General features: G+C 41.6%; 1 protein-coding gene and 1 long non-coding RNA gene across 3 annotated transcripts; both read right to left on the bottom strand.

The window, feature by feature from the left end:
• Positions 1 to 3,803: 3,803 nt before the first annotated feature.
• On the bottom strand, positions 3,804 to 11,980 carry LOC108896750 (uncharacterized). 2 transcript variants are annotated; one of them, XR_007813089.1, is made up of 3 exons: positions 11,726 to 11,980; positions 9,997 to 10,089; positions 3,804 to 4,643 (listed from the first exon to the last, which is right to left on the bottom strand). It is a non-coding gene; the product is annotated as an uncharacterized LOC108896750 (long non-coding RNA). The 2 variants fall into 2 exon arrangements; XR_001963164.2 differs by lacking the exon at positions 9,997 to 10,089.
• Positions 11,981 to 12,652: 672 nt separating this feature from the next.
• On the bottom strand, positions 12,653 to 14,172 carry ptf1a (pancreas associated transcription factor 1a). The gene is made up of 2 exons (XM_018695991.2): positions 13,453 to 14,172; positions 12,653 to 13,208 (listed from the first exon to the last, which is right to left on the bottom strand). The coding sequence occupies exons 1-2, from the start codon at positions 14,069 to 14,071 to the stop codon at positions 13,006 to 13,008; spliced, it is 822 nt and encodes a 273-aa protein (XP_018551507.1). The 5' UTR covers positions 14,072 to 14,172; the 3' UTR covers positions 12,653 to 13,005.
• Positions 14,173 to 14,574: the final 402 nt, after the last annotated feature.

Genomic DNA, 14,574 nt, shown 5'->3' with positions numbered 1-14,574 from the left:
AAAGCAGCATTTAAAAAGCCAGGCCTACCACATTAAAGCCTATAACAATCTCTGTTCATGGTAAGTTATCACTCTCAATTAATCACCTCCCACAAAGGGATTTCTGATGTGTTCAAGCCCCCTGAAAGCTGCAGGTCAGGCTGAGGGCAGACTGACTCTCAGTTCCCCATTCTCCATCCCCTCGCTCTTCTTTCACTTTATCACATCTCTCAGCCGCTGCCAATTGAAGTGCCTTTACATTTTTCTTATTCCTCAAGCTTTCTGAAAGAATGAGAGAGTGAAGCATCAGACAATCCAAAATAAACACAGAGAGATAGATGTCATTGTGGAGATGTGGGGCTTTATGTGAAGCAAGAGCCTCTGTAATCTAACTGACTGACTAACTGACTGGCTGGCTGAGAGCCTTTCTGCCTGATTAAAACCCCTCCCTGGTCATTCCACTGTGTTCCACAGGCTGTGTTAGCCTATGAATAGTATTGTATTGTTAGGACTCTCCCCATTCCTGCACTACTGAATGGGTTTAACCACTGGTTTAGATTCAGTTACACGGTTTTGGTTGAAAGTGTCCCCCTCCCACCGCTTTGGACTCCATGGTTCCCTTGGCTGACCTGTTTAGAAGCTGCCGTGGAAATGTCATGTTGCCCCTCCCATGGGCTGGACCTGACATCCACTTTGATAGGTAACAAAAAATGACTTAGGATGGAAGTAACCAATGGCTCTTTTTTAAATGACAATGAATTGCCAATTTATAGTGGAACAGTGTGGGGATGGTGGACTTTGAAGTTGAGGATGTGATGATTCACTTCTTTACCATATATGGGACAAGCATTAAAGGGTATCAGTTGAAAGTTAAGTACCCCATACAACAGAAACACTTTCTGCATATACTGACATAATACATTAAGTAATATTTTCATATTAACCTTATTTTCTTTTTCCAAGTGTAAAATGGCTTAAGGGTTAAAGTTAACTACAAACACTGCATAGCTGCAGTGTCAGTTAAACCTTAATCTATACAGAGCACAAGACATGAAACCAAAAGGAAAGAAGGAGAATAAATACATGAATGTAAATCATGAAAAGATTTTTGATATAAATGGTAGAAGATTATTTTGTATGTAAAAAAACTCCAATAAGATGTTCTTTGGTCACCATAAAGCTAATGTGACAGGATTATTGCTTTTATGTAGCTGCTATACACTGCAAATTTAAAAACAAAACAAACAAAGAGTGAAAGTCTGGCAATAAGTAAAGTTATTCATGAGTAACTGGCACCGTAACATTAGGTAAAGTTAAAACATGATACAATATTGTGAAGTTCAAGAAACAATGGTCACAGGTCACACCACAAATATAGTATACAGCTGTTAATGTACATTTAGAGCTCTTCCATACTAAGGAAATTGTTGTCATTAAATAGAAATGAAATATAAAAACACAAATACCAACCACCAAAGGACATAAATGTATTATGATTTATATATATTTTTTTTAAATAATAAAACCATGATAACTTAGCATGACAATGTTGCTCTATTACAGAAATTTAGCATAGTTAGCATAAAGTTAGCATAAAAGGCCAGTTAAAACTTGGTAAAAGTTTATTACAAAAAAATAAAAAAGCATTCTACAGAAAACCTTTGTAGAATAGAATTTACAGATCTGTTTTCCCTGACCAATCTATGGTAACAGGCCATAGAGACTTACTCTCATTATTATTGACGAGAGTAAGTTAACTCTGTAATTGATCCAAGAGCTTGCACAGGCATATGATTACTGAGGGGTTACTAACTATACATATAACTTCACTCATGGTGCCATATTCTTCACAACAGTAACTGTAAACTACCAAAAACAGAAACATGCTAGAGTACCATTAAATTAACACTTTTTACGCATGATTTTACCAAATATGATTTGTAATTTGACAAAATTATCTATTTTGCACATCTTTGATTCTTAAGTTAAAGTTAAGATGATGGCAGCACATGACAAATGTTCAATATTTTCAATCGTTTTTAGCACCCAGTGGTAGGACCCTTTACCAACACCATTGCTCTGAGCTCCATATTTAAAGATGTTGAAGGAGAATGTGTAATGCTGCTGAATCCATCTCTTTCTCTTACTCACTCATTCACTGTTGTTTTTGTGTGCTTTTTACTTGATGCAAATGTTTGGATAGTGACCAAACTTACAAGTCTAATTTGCACACACAAGACAAATGTATGCTGCCCCAGTTACTGGATGACAGGATGCTTCTCTGTTGCAGTAACATATATATACATTATTATACAGATCAGTTAACTCTCTACTGTTTTCCTGGCTACTACTACTTGCTAGTGTTTGACTGGCAAATTGAAGAGTAACTTGTAGCTTTCGTGTTTCTGTGTACACAGAGGAATGCCAACAAGGCTTTTTAAAGGAATTTTCTCCCTCAGTAACAGCTCACAGACTCACACTGGGGGGGGGGGTCGTCATGATTAGAAGCTAAATCTAAGCCTCATCTAATCTATATACAGCCTCTGTGGAACTGCATTAGGGACTGAGGGCGCCCTGCAGTGTGGTTAGACTTCTCCAATACAAACTGTCAAGACAACAGCTTGGTTATTTGGTTTATACTTTAAAAACCACATGTTAAAAAAAAATAATGATAATATGTACACCAAAAATCCAAATTGCTGTGATGGACTGCTGATAAGTAGTCAGTATAAACAATGAATGAAACTTTACTTCAGGCCATTTCCCATCAGTTCCCTGGTGTGTTGGAATAGGACAAGCCTATAATCAATTAGCTGTTCTCTCTTCATGTTGCTGTCAATTAGCCTTGTCAGTGATTGGTGATATGACTGCTTTATTAGCTGAGCCAGCTGCCCTGCTCCTCTGCTTACTACATTACTTACAACTAGTAACCTAATAACAACACTTTCACTTGACATTTATAGAGACAGATGCCTCATGTTCCAACTCTCATCACGACATAATTGGGCCTAGGTAAAGGCAGCACTCATTTGACAGAGCTGAAAATAAGAGAACAATCCATGAGGAAATTGTGCTGCATGTAAGGTTACTTGTATAATGTCTTCTCTGGCTCTTCAAGGGCTTCAAGACTGAGAAAATACTTACCACTGTGACTTCATTAGTGTAATCACATCTTGGAGACTACAAATTCAAACAGGGCTGTGAAGTTTTTAAGATGTGGGTGTTTACCAGGTAGGGAGGATTTAATAAGAGAGATGCTATCAAGCTGAGACTGAAGATCACTGAAGCTCCCTTTTAAATATTCACTGGGGGCTTTTAGATTTAAGCTGATGCACAAGAGGCTGATGCACTAGGCAGAATGAAAGTTCCACATGATTGTGTCTGAGAGAATCATATTTGTTGTTTGTTTTAGCCTATTTGCTACAAGCACTACTATCATTTCCAAAGTATAGTTAAACTCAGTATTGGAAGATGCTGGAGTGTGTTTTGTTGAATTTGTTTCTGTTTAATTACTGCATGAAAATCAGATTGCAGAGTTTAAACTTAACTCAAATAATCGTAGTAATCATTTCACATCTGGCCCAGTTTCCAAAGACCCATGAGGGATCTGTTCACAATTTACACCCAATACCAAAATTCAGTGCTAATGGGAGAAGTAATGTGCACTTAATGTATCAAGGCAGAAATTTAGGGTGTGCAGGCTGGGGTGGTGCATAAACATGTAATGCATTCAATATCTATGCACACATTTTGTATAAAAAAATAAAAAATACTGGCATTAGACATAATCCAGGGTTTTGTAGAATTAGCTGACACTAACGCTCTTGTAAGATCATAGTGGCTTTTAATTAAGTCATAGCACCATTACTGTAATGTGATAGCACATTGCAGATTTCAAATGAATCTGCTCTTCAATTCTAGCTCTGCATCTTTAGCTGCTTAAACACTGTCACAATCCACAATTACTGCAGACACATTGTTCACAATTATAGTGTACCTTTCCTCTAAAAAGTTAAAAGTTTCTGCAAAGTCATTTTCACCTTTAGTAAAAAGAACAGCAAATGACTAGACACCAGTGATGTCAGGAAGTTGACATTCATGTTTCACATTGTGAAAAGGTGTAACAGCAAGCAAGCAATGTAAGTACAATATAAAAAATAAAAGTGTAAACTGGGTTTATTTTTACATTTTGGCTGCAGCTTGGAAAAATCACTGATGGCTTGACAACTCTACAGCTGCTTTGATATCAAGTGAACAAAATGGGAAAAATAATAATATACTTGTTTTCTAAAAGGTTTTGTGTGTCCCTCAGGCTGCTCTCACACATCAGTGGGTCTCCATGGATACTGACTTTAGGTATATTTTACAGCCTGTTGAAGCAGCTCAGGAGGGATTCCCACTTCACGTCTGCTTCTCCTTTCACAGCCATACTCTATTGGTCTGTAAGAACAACACATATAGTGTCGGCACCGAGGCTCGCTGTAAAAGTAATTGGTTTCATTGGAAAGTGGATAAATAGCAGTGGCTGGTTGTAGGGGGCTTCCTGCCGAGTTTGACCGCTCCTGGGTTAATCACAGTCCCTCTGAGGCTGGAAGCTTTCCCAGTCAGCACTGGCCACCAGCCACTGGAAGCTCTGACTTACAGCACAGCCAGCTGGGGTTCAGCTGCAGGGAGAGGAAGAGAGAACTGTTAGATAATTTTTATAACCTAATGATAATGACAAAATGTGTTATTCCTTGTGTTTCCCAGTCAAGGGATGGTACTAGTATAAGAGAGTGCCATCACTTGTGTGGGAAGTATGTTCCATGTATACTGTAAATTTTATTTCCATTTTTTATCTTAGGGCACTACACGTCAGAAGACACATTTGTACTTTTCCATTTTCACTGAAAGAGGTTTAACAATGCTGTTCATTCAGTGTACTTTTGCAATTGCAGTCAAGTCTAAAATTCTGTTATTATTCTTGTAGACTGACCCATTCAGTTTACCGTTAGTGTAAAATAATCCCACGGTTTACACACGTGCATCCCACTTCACGTCTGCCTCTCGTGAAGTTGTTATGCAGATACTTATGAACACGGTAAGACTGCAAGTGATCTGTGGTCAACTGATCAGGCACTCCACAGTGCGAATTCATAGAGTGGTGTGTCTCAGGTGATAGCACGGGTTGTCTTGAGGTTCGAGCCCCAGTCCTCCGGTCCTCTGTGAAAGTGATGACTGTGACACTGCTTTCATAAGCAGACCGATGCTTGAGGAATGCAAGACTGACCATCATTACCACATCGTTTTAGTTAAGGTTACATATTTTTTCAGTCATCTGAGCATTTCTCTTACTAATTACTCTGCAGATCATGCTACTTTTAGCAAGTAGCATGTAGCAAATGACTCATAAGCAGGAACGTTAATTCCTATTTTCACTTCTACTACCTATTTTTAGTAAAGAAAAATTGAATGCTTTAAGAAGGAACCCAGTTTTACCTCCACCGTTTTCATATTTCCATATCAAAACAATATTTATATATACAATATATACAAATTCTTGAACAATCCTAAATGAACTGCTGGTGTTTTCTCGTTCTTTAGATGACTCACACATACCTTTAAAATACTTTATGTACTCAGCTTCATAGACAAGTGCCACGGGAGAACTGCCACTTGCGAACTACAGCTTTGCTGCGTGGCTCCATATGGGGACTATATTTTTTACAGTTTCGTTTAACTATGTCGACTGCACTAACCGAGTAACGTTACTTTGCACCCTTCCCAATCTGAAAAAAGTAAGCTGCCATTTCAACACCATAAACTCGGTGTTTTCTGCATGCGGCTTTTGTTTTTGATTGATTTGACGTCCGCATAATGCTGACTTTCTCCATCCCATCGGCTGACTGAAACGGCCTTTTTGTGCCACTTGACTCCCTCTCTCACACACAGCTGCATTTGTCTTGCAAATCCATCCCCGCTGCGCCGCGTTCAGACGAGGAAAAGAGAGCAGTCGGACATCAGTGAAGTTCAAGCCAGTGAACAAGCGGAGAGGCTGTTCCATAGCAGCCTCTTTTGTCGATATCAAAACGGAGAGCTGGTGAAAAATGATGCATGCTTTTACACCTCTGAATCCTGGCAACTGACAGCGCCAGGGTTGGGGCTGGGGGGGGACCAAAAAAATAAAACCTTCCTTCCCCGGAGGCTGAAGTCAGTGTTGCACGCGAACAAAAGAGCCCCGGTCTAAACGGGTTGAGTGTCCTCTAGCGCACGACGGGGATCAGCAGCGCAGAATGTAGGAGATGGATGGTGACACACACGTACAAACGGCCGTGACTGAAATTAGCATATTAGTAATTTATCACTTTTTTGTGGAGTTATTCAGTGATTTTTTTTTAAGACATAATGAAGAAAATCGGTCATTTGTCAACGCGTGCGAGTTGCGCGCTGAGGTAGAGCTTTTCTACACATTTATTATGTGTGAATATGTGAGCATCACTGTTTGTCTGGAAAAATGCTATACGTGGTTACTTATTTATTTATTTACTGCTTTTTGTCTCCTGCATTGAAATCCACCCTGACATCAGCCCAGTCTGCTTCATTTCCATATCTTTTGAAAGGCGCTTCCTCGTGAATAGACTGTAATATTTCATGATGGGGCACGCAAAAGCTGTGCACAATGCCTCTCATATCCACCCTGCTTTCAACTGCAACAAAGATCATAGCAAGACGTCTTTGTGGCTAATTCAGTCAAAGGCGCATCTCCCATCCTCCGGCGCGGAGGTCAGGCCGCCGTGTTCAGTCCACCAGGGGGGTTTTCAGAGGCCAGAGGCAGCCAGCTGGCTCCGTCACAACGACACACACACGCGCGCGTTTTACCGATATAAACATTCAGCTATTTCTGAGGCCAGAATGCAAGTACAAGTTTGGACTCCGGTTGTTTTAAGGTGAGGTTGAAGACAACAGAGCTATGAATTTCACTGAGGCAAAGATGTCCAAAACTCAAAAACCTAAATAATGTATTAAAATATGAAAGTAATTTAGGCTTTGGTAGGATGTGATACAGAACCATATAATTATATAATATTAAAAAGAAGCCTCGTTTCCAACACAGTGTATCAGACTGACACATGTTGATTTCACTTCCAATAATACACACTACACCCGGCATCAGTGTATGATATTTTAATATATGTTGAAAATTTAATTCAACCTGTCGTGTGTTCCAGATTAGACATTTAGATCTTCCATATAAATGAGTTTTATCGTCACATTCTACTTTTTATTTCTTAAGTAGAACTGTTTGTAAGATCATCATGTTGAGAATCTGTCAGGGGGATGTGTGATGTCAGGCCGTACTAACGCAATGATGGCGGAAATGAAAAATAGCCCTTCTTAAGGCTGTCCACCGTCACTTCATATCTGAAACATCCCCTTAAAGCCGTGCATTGGACAGAGAACTGGTCCTGTTTGTTGATAGGGCACGTCGCATGTCTCTGGTGCTCTCATTGGGGAATGAGATGTAGCCAAGTGCACGCATTATACCAGTGCGCGGCAGACGCACCATTACGCAATAAGGCGAAACTGTAAACAGCATTAAGCTTTTACGCATGAATGCGCTGCAACCGAAATCAGAGTTAATAGGAAGAATGTCATTTTCATAGGAGGTACCCAGGTGGAATTTTAATTTGACACAATCATAGACATCTTCTTTCACTGGAATTCGCATGTCATTTGCACACTAACACTGACACATTACTTTGACAACACAGAACTTATCGTGAGGGGGCAGCAAAAATGACATTTCTCAGTTAATTTTACTCTAGTATTCTAAAAGAGTTCAAATGTAGTCCATACGCACTCACTTCAGGCCCAGTCTGTCCATGCGTTGCCATGAATTTTATTGCGCTAAAACAACAATCGTTTGGAACAAATCCAGTAAGTAACTCGTCTCTCACTTAAGTCAAAAATAGAAAATAATTTCCCCTTAAAATGTACGACAGTGCATGTCATAAAAAAAATAAAATCCTCGTCTAATTATTTACAGACTAATTCTGTTTTAGCCACACTGATTTTATCAGTGGCAGAAGCTGCTCGTGCGCTCCGGAGCCACTTGTTGTCGGCGCATAAAGTTGGAGCTTTTGAGAAGTTAAATATCCCGGAAAGAACACAAGTTAGTATCTCAAGGGCTTCACTGGGACAAAAGAACAGCGCCTTAGCACCATATGCTTAATGGCTACAGCCGTCCGGCCTTTAATAAAGGCAAAAAGTGGTCCTTTAAAAGTTGGAAAGGTTCCTTTATTTGAGTTAGATGGAGCACTTGCGCACAAAACCAGAAGCGCGCTTTGCCATTGACTCGCCCCCTTTCTCTTTCTTTCAGGAGTCTGAGGCGGCCACCGTCATCGCCCGTTTCACTCCAGCATAAGCTTTTCATCACCCGGCTTTGTTCTCCGTGAAAGTAATGCTGCGAATCAAAGAGATGACAATATTTTCCATCAGCTTGGAGACCCTGGACAAGAGCCCTCGAGCTTTGGCAAAAATCAGGGCCGGTTATTCATCCTGTCACTCCGCACCTGTGGTCCCGCATTCAAAGTATACAAACCTGTCCCTATTAACATTAATTATTCACAAACAACACAAAGGCTGAAATAGAGCAGGTTGAAGTCTGTTTATGGCTCCTAAACGTTTTATTCCTCTGAAGATGTGCCCAGAGCTTTTTTCTTTCCCTTACTCGCAACCGAGTGCCCGTCTCTCTTTCAGCCTTGAGTAGCCCTACAGATTGAATTTCACAATCGCAGCATCTGCTTAATCTTGCGGATGAAAATATGACACAAAACGTAGCTAACAGGGGATTTGTTAAATCCCGTTAATGAGTGATCAACGCGGGAAACAATGGTGCAGGATGGTGAGAGCCGTATGGTTCTGGGGACACCCGGGACAGTTTACTCTCTTGTGGAGAAAGCGCCAGGTGATGGCTAAAAAATCGCCGTTCCGAGGAGGAGAGCACACCAAACACCCCCTTTCTCTCCTTGAAAAAATAGAAGACATAAATTTAATTGGCTTATCAAGGCAAGGCGAAAAGACCTCGCTGTTAATTGGCTGCGGACGCACAAAACAAACGCAGGGACATGTTTAGCCTGGCTGGCCCGCGCTGCTCTTTCAGCCCGGTGTCACATCATTGAAAATGTGTTTTATTCTTGCAAAACGTCATGCTTTACAGTTGCCATATTGTGTCCTGGACAAAGGCTGATGGAACATTAAAGAAGTGGAAAACGGTGCCAACCCGTCTCGAAGACGCTGCAAGGGCCTCTCTTTGCTTGCTTTTAGGCAGCTGCTGTCCAGGGACTCAGGCGCAAGAACATGAAAAGAGACAACGTTTGAGCTACCAGGTGCATCCCTTGAGAACAGGACGGAGACTGATCTGTTCCAGCGGGAGAAGAAGGCGCTCATAAAGATGTGATTTAGATTGGAAGGTCACATCTTGAAAGAAAAGAGCGCACGGGAAGGTTGAATGATTCCAGCTACCGTCTCTCCCCACCACTCATCTCCTCCTGCTCCCTCCTCTGTCACTACGAACCTAGCAGGCACCTGTTGGTTACCAGCGGCTCACCGTAGCCACAGATCGACCACCCTACTATGCAAATCTGAGCGCCCGGCCGCCCGCATGGTGCTAGTGGAGCTGAGGCTCTGGCCACAGCCTGAGAGCTGGCACATTGCTGCCGTGCTGGACAGAAAAGCAGAGAGTCAAAGGTATCAATAATGACTCCAGGGGCCGTGTTTGGCAGCGAGATAATCTGAAAATCAAGCCGATTTGTGGCTCCTGTTAGGCGTCTCTCCCAGTGCGCTAACATACCAGTTTAAAGCGGATTTGACAGCATTAGAGGCGATTCAAACTCTTACTTTGCTCTCATTAATAAGTCTGAGCTGATTAATTAAAGCTTCACACCTTCGCTGATGTACTGGACCTTATGGTCTTTACTCTTCATTACTTGCTGATTTCCTTTTCAGCTATGGATGCAAACCATTACACATACTCACAGGCACTGATGCGTAAAAGTGCCAATCACTGCACTTTCATTCTATTGAGACATCAAATGACCTTGAGCAGCATGACTGAATCTCCTCAGATATCTGCAACGAAAACCAAAAAACAACAAATAACTCTGCGTGAGAGAGGGAAATGACTCACTGATATACTCCTATATCCTCCTATTTTATGAACAGAGTTAAAGCACCAAGTTTGATCATTTACTAAAGGATCAATGAAAACCTTCATGGCATATTTAAGAAGCATTTGAACTCTTTAAGTTGTAAAACTGTAAATGCAATAGAATCGGATATTTCAATTTGAATAGGATGTAATTTATTTGCTGTCACATATTGTGATGTGTGTTTTTTTTAAAGGAAACTAGATCCGGTGCAGACATCAAACTCTGCTCGCGCTAGAGCTACTTGAATACTTTAAGTATCAATAGCACATTATGCGTTCTGTGTTCAGTATTTTACTTCGAGGTGAGAATAATATTATTGCTGCAAAATGACAGCAGAAATAAAAGAAATAAAATTAGTAGCTTTCAGAGCTTTAAATCACTGATGGGTTAGTGTGTGATGAAAATTACAAGCCACTGCTGTAGCTGTTCCTAGTATTGTATTAACTTTTTATGTCTATCATTGATATCTTATTCTATAGTCTTTTATCATTAGCTAAACTGGTTGTTGGTGAACTGATGTCTTCAGCACTCCAGCAACAAAATGAATGTTATGCACATTTGTAGATACATTTGAGCTTTGGAACATTCCTTCATGTTCATATGGAGGTTATTAATATTGTTAATGAGTTTAAATAGCTGAATTTCAAACATACGACTTTAATCCATGAAAAGTGACTGCATTTGGAATTTAATTTTAGATCTATTTTCCTTTGTAAGTACTCAGACGACTTTAAGGACAATTGTTTTACCCTCTGAGAGTTGTAGAGTGAAGACGTTTTTCGGTACTCGTACACTCATACACATGCACATATACACAGTGACAGCAGTGTGGTTAGAGTAAAGTGCTCTGCTGTCTGTCGTGAACGGCGTTCTGTAGGTATGAAAGCTGCCTGTCTATATGGTGAATCAGCGGCCTTTGAGCCCAGCGCTTTTTCAACCAAATTACCGCTTGGCGTGGCCCATAATGTCCAGGCCTGCCGAGAACTAAAGGAAATAAAACCTGTCAGACAGTAAAATGGTCGTGTCCTTTTAAGCCTTGCCAAGCCCGTAACTGGAGTGACAAGATAGCCGGGAAAATTTCAGCCTGTCCCTTCCGCTTGGCTGCGACCGCACCAAAGGATGTTGAGAGGCGCTCTGCGCCCCGCACTCTAAAAACCATCAACGATACAAAAGAACTAAGGTACGAGGAACTACAATGCTACCACTGTTTTAATCCCCGGCTCTGCTGTGCACAATCAAAGTGGCAAAGTGGAACCGTCCCTCCTGCCAAAGAGATGAAGTTGCCCAGCATTGGCTCGCTAACATTTGACTTTCTAATGTCTGTAATAGGATTACATGCTCCTGACGCGCTGGTAATGAGAAGCGGACGGACTTTCAGGGGACCTGGAAAGATTGCTTTGCTGAGGAAAGAGAGAGGAGGGCGGGGGGGCTCCCAGAACCTTTAAATGAGGTTTAAAATAATTTAGCATTCTAAGAAACTGAAACACTCGAATTTTCATTCATCGAATAATAGTTCTGATACACAAGATAATACATGATAATATGAGATAACCCACCTGTTATACTGGAGATTTTTAGAATCCAAACTTTAATAATCCCAAGAACAGCCTTCCAGCCGTCGTTCCAGCCTTGTGTTTGCCGTATTTGGGCCCACATGGTTCATATATGCCGGAGTGTGTTGGTGGCGTGGGGGCGGCCGCAGAGGAGGCAGTGGGGACACATGTTGGAGGGATGCCGCTACCACGGGAAAATTTGTCCCGGCAGCACCTGGCAGCAAAGAGCATTCAACAACCTCCCACCATACTGCTGCACGCCCGCTTGCGCTTTAAACACCTTCAGCTGTTGTGGCTATACAGTGTCTTCTCATTAGCATCTCATTTGCATATTTATGTCACAGTATTGAGCTTCATTTGTCTGGGTTAACTCCTTCTAATTCTTACAAGGTTGCACCATGCACCATAACAATATATAAAATAGCACAATAAGATGCTTCACTCATTTCTATGTGTATTTCATAGACACGTATCATTTGAAGTCCCAAATTTACACTTATGAAAAACAAAATACATTTTTGATCTGATCTTCCCATGATGAGAATAAAAAGCTGGTTATATGATGACGAACTATAATGTGCGCCAAAATATGCAAGAGTTAATGTTGTGTTTAATTTCAGAAATAAGCAGAAAAAAAAAACATTTGCTTTCAGACGTCTTTCTTCAGAGACAGAAGTTTCAGTTACAAGGACGTGATGTCAAACCACTATTTCCACGGTCAATAATGAGCCTTCAAGCTCAACATGTGAAGAAGGAAGCTTGCTCTATTAACATTACCGAACCTATGACCAGATAATAACAACAACAATAATAATAATAATAATAATGATATGAGGGTGCTGCATCTTCCTCTCTCTCTCTCTCTCTCTCTCTCTCTCTCTCTGTATCTTTCTATCTATACGAAAAATATATAAAAGAAACGTGTTTTTTAGGAGTAGGTGCTTTTATTTGCAGATTGTGTATAAATATAATTCATTATACAATATAAAAATATTTTCTCTCTTCATTGCAGTTAAATTAAAACATATATTATCCCTTGTGAAAAATAAATACATGATTGCCAGTTGCCTGAATTACAAAAATGAAAAAAAAAATTATCAACATGATAAAACTATTTACAATATTGAAAACAATATCGGAAATTGTACAGTAAGCTCACATAATGTTCACATTTTCACAGTGCGCCTTTAAGTGCACATTAACATCGGTTAACACAACCCACTTCATGGTCCGCACATTTACAGAATGCGTTTTACAACAGAAGTCAGAGTGACTGTTTTTGTTTAGGCAACAAGGCTGAAAGGAGGCTCGTTTTCAATATCTGCGACGCCCGGTTTGTTGTGCAGTTTTCGGGGGTCTTCCGGTGTCCAGACTTTGGCGGTGCGGATGATGTTCTGCTCCCGGAGTTGTTTTTCATCCGACCAGGACAGAGAGTGACCGGCCAGCGGAGGCAGGCCGTAGTCCGGGTCACTGGGGGAGGGAGATCCTGGGCAGGGAGAAGAAGCACAAGAACATCAGCTTAATGTTAGTTCATCAACATCATTGACATTTTATTTTGTGTAAACAGGCTATACAGGCTCGCATAAACGATCCATCCTAATTACTGTATTCGTCCAAACTCTGGGTAAGAAATGTTTAGAAAGACAGCTGTGAAGCTCGCTGTCCATCAGTCAGCATCTTTTTCACCAAGCCTCATCATCATTAAAAAGTAGACTTTTAAATGGACTTACTTGTCCCCCTGTGACAGATTATGACCTTCTTAGGTTGCGCGTGCAACTCACTGCTAGAGTTTCTAATAGGCAGATCAGACTGCACGAGCTCGGCGAGGAAGTTGATGTAGCCGATGGCGAGGCGCAGAGTGTCCACCTTGGAAAGTCTTTTTTCGTAGGGCAGGGTCGGGATGTGGGAGCGAAGCCCCTCGAACGCGTCATTGATAGACTGCATCCTCCGCCGTTCCCTGACGTTGGCCGCCTGCCTGAGCTGCTGCATCTCCCTCTCAGACCTCATCCGCCTCCTGCGCTTCTGTAACGGCCCGCCGTGATGGCACGTCTGGGGGGATAGATCCGGAGTGCTGTCAGCGCAGCCGTATGAAAAGGTGGAGGATGAGGAAGAGAAGGACAAGTTGCCGATGTCGTAGTCTCCATCGTGAGGCGCTGCTCTGCTACCGCCGTCCCTGCTGTAATAATCTTGGAAGTGAGTGGTGAGGAAGTCGACGTCGTCATCCAAAAAGTCATCAGTGTCCAACTGTCCGTCTCTCGAGGACTGGTCGGTGAAAAACTCGTCATCGTCGAAATAAGGAGGGGAGGAGAAAGAGTCGAGTCCGGAGAAAGGGTCCAGCACACTGTCCATCTTTGTTGTTGCGGTAACAATGACACGTTGTTTCTTCTTTGATAAGCTTGCTGCTTTGCGTTCGCTGCTCACGATCAGCACTTAGTATTAGTTGAGAACGGCACGCGAGGGTTCTTTATAGCGACATCCATAGTCGCGTGCCGTTTGCCAGAAGGGCCAACCAATCACAGCTCGGTCCGCGAGGCGCACCTCGAGATAGTCCCCCGCAGAAAGCCACGCCCCCTGTCCTCCACTCAACATCTCTACTCAGGGCTGACACCGGCTGCTCTCCTGCAACACACTTACACACTAATGTTTTCTTTGGCAGGTTTAAACGAATCATTAGCCTGAGGATGCACCGTTATGACAGTGACTTTTTTATTTTGACTGAACAATGTGTAGCCCTCTCAAACAGGCCTGGGTTAGCTCCAGAACTTACGAATGATCTATTTTAAATGAGGATTTAACGCAGAAGCCTCGTAGTTGTCTGTCTACAACCAAGACAGTGCCTGAATTAAGTTGTG

This window comes from Lates calcarifer, linkage group LG4 (assembly GCF_001640805.2).
Source record: "Lates calcarifer isolate ASB-BC8 linkage group LG4, TLL_Latcal_v3, whole genome shotgun sequence".
Classification (NCBI taxonomy): domain Eukaryota; kingdom Metazoa; phylum Chordata; class Actinopteri; family Centropomidae; genus Lates; species Lates calcarifer.
This window is presented reverse-complemented; position numbering and strand designations above follow the sequence as displayed.

Coding starts and splice junctions, on each gene's coding strand:
- ptf1a (XM_018695991.2), bottom strand. CDS start 14,071: ATGGACAGTGTGCTGGACCCTTTCTCCGGACTCGACTCTTTCTCCTCC. Junction 13,209..13,452: donor AATCTGTCACAGGGGGACAA/GTAAGTCCATTT, acceptor CTCCCTGCCCAG/GATCTCCCTCCCCCAGTGAC.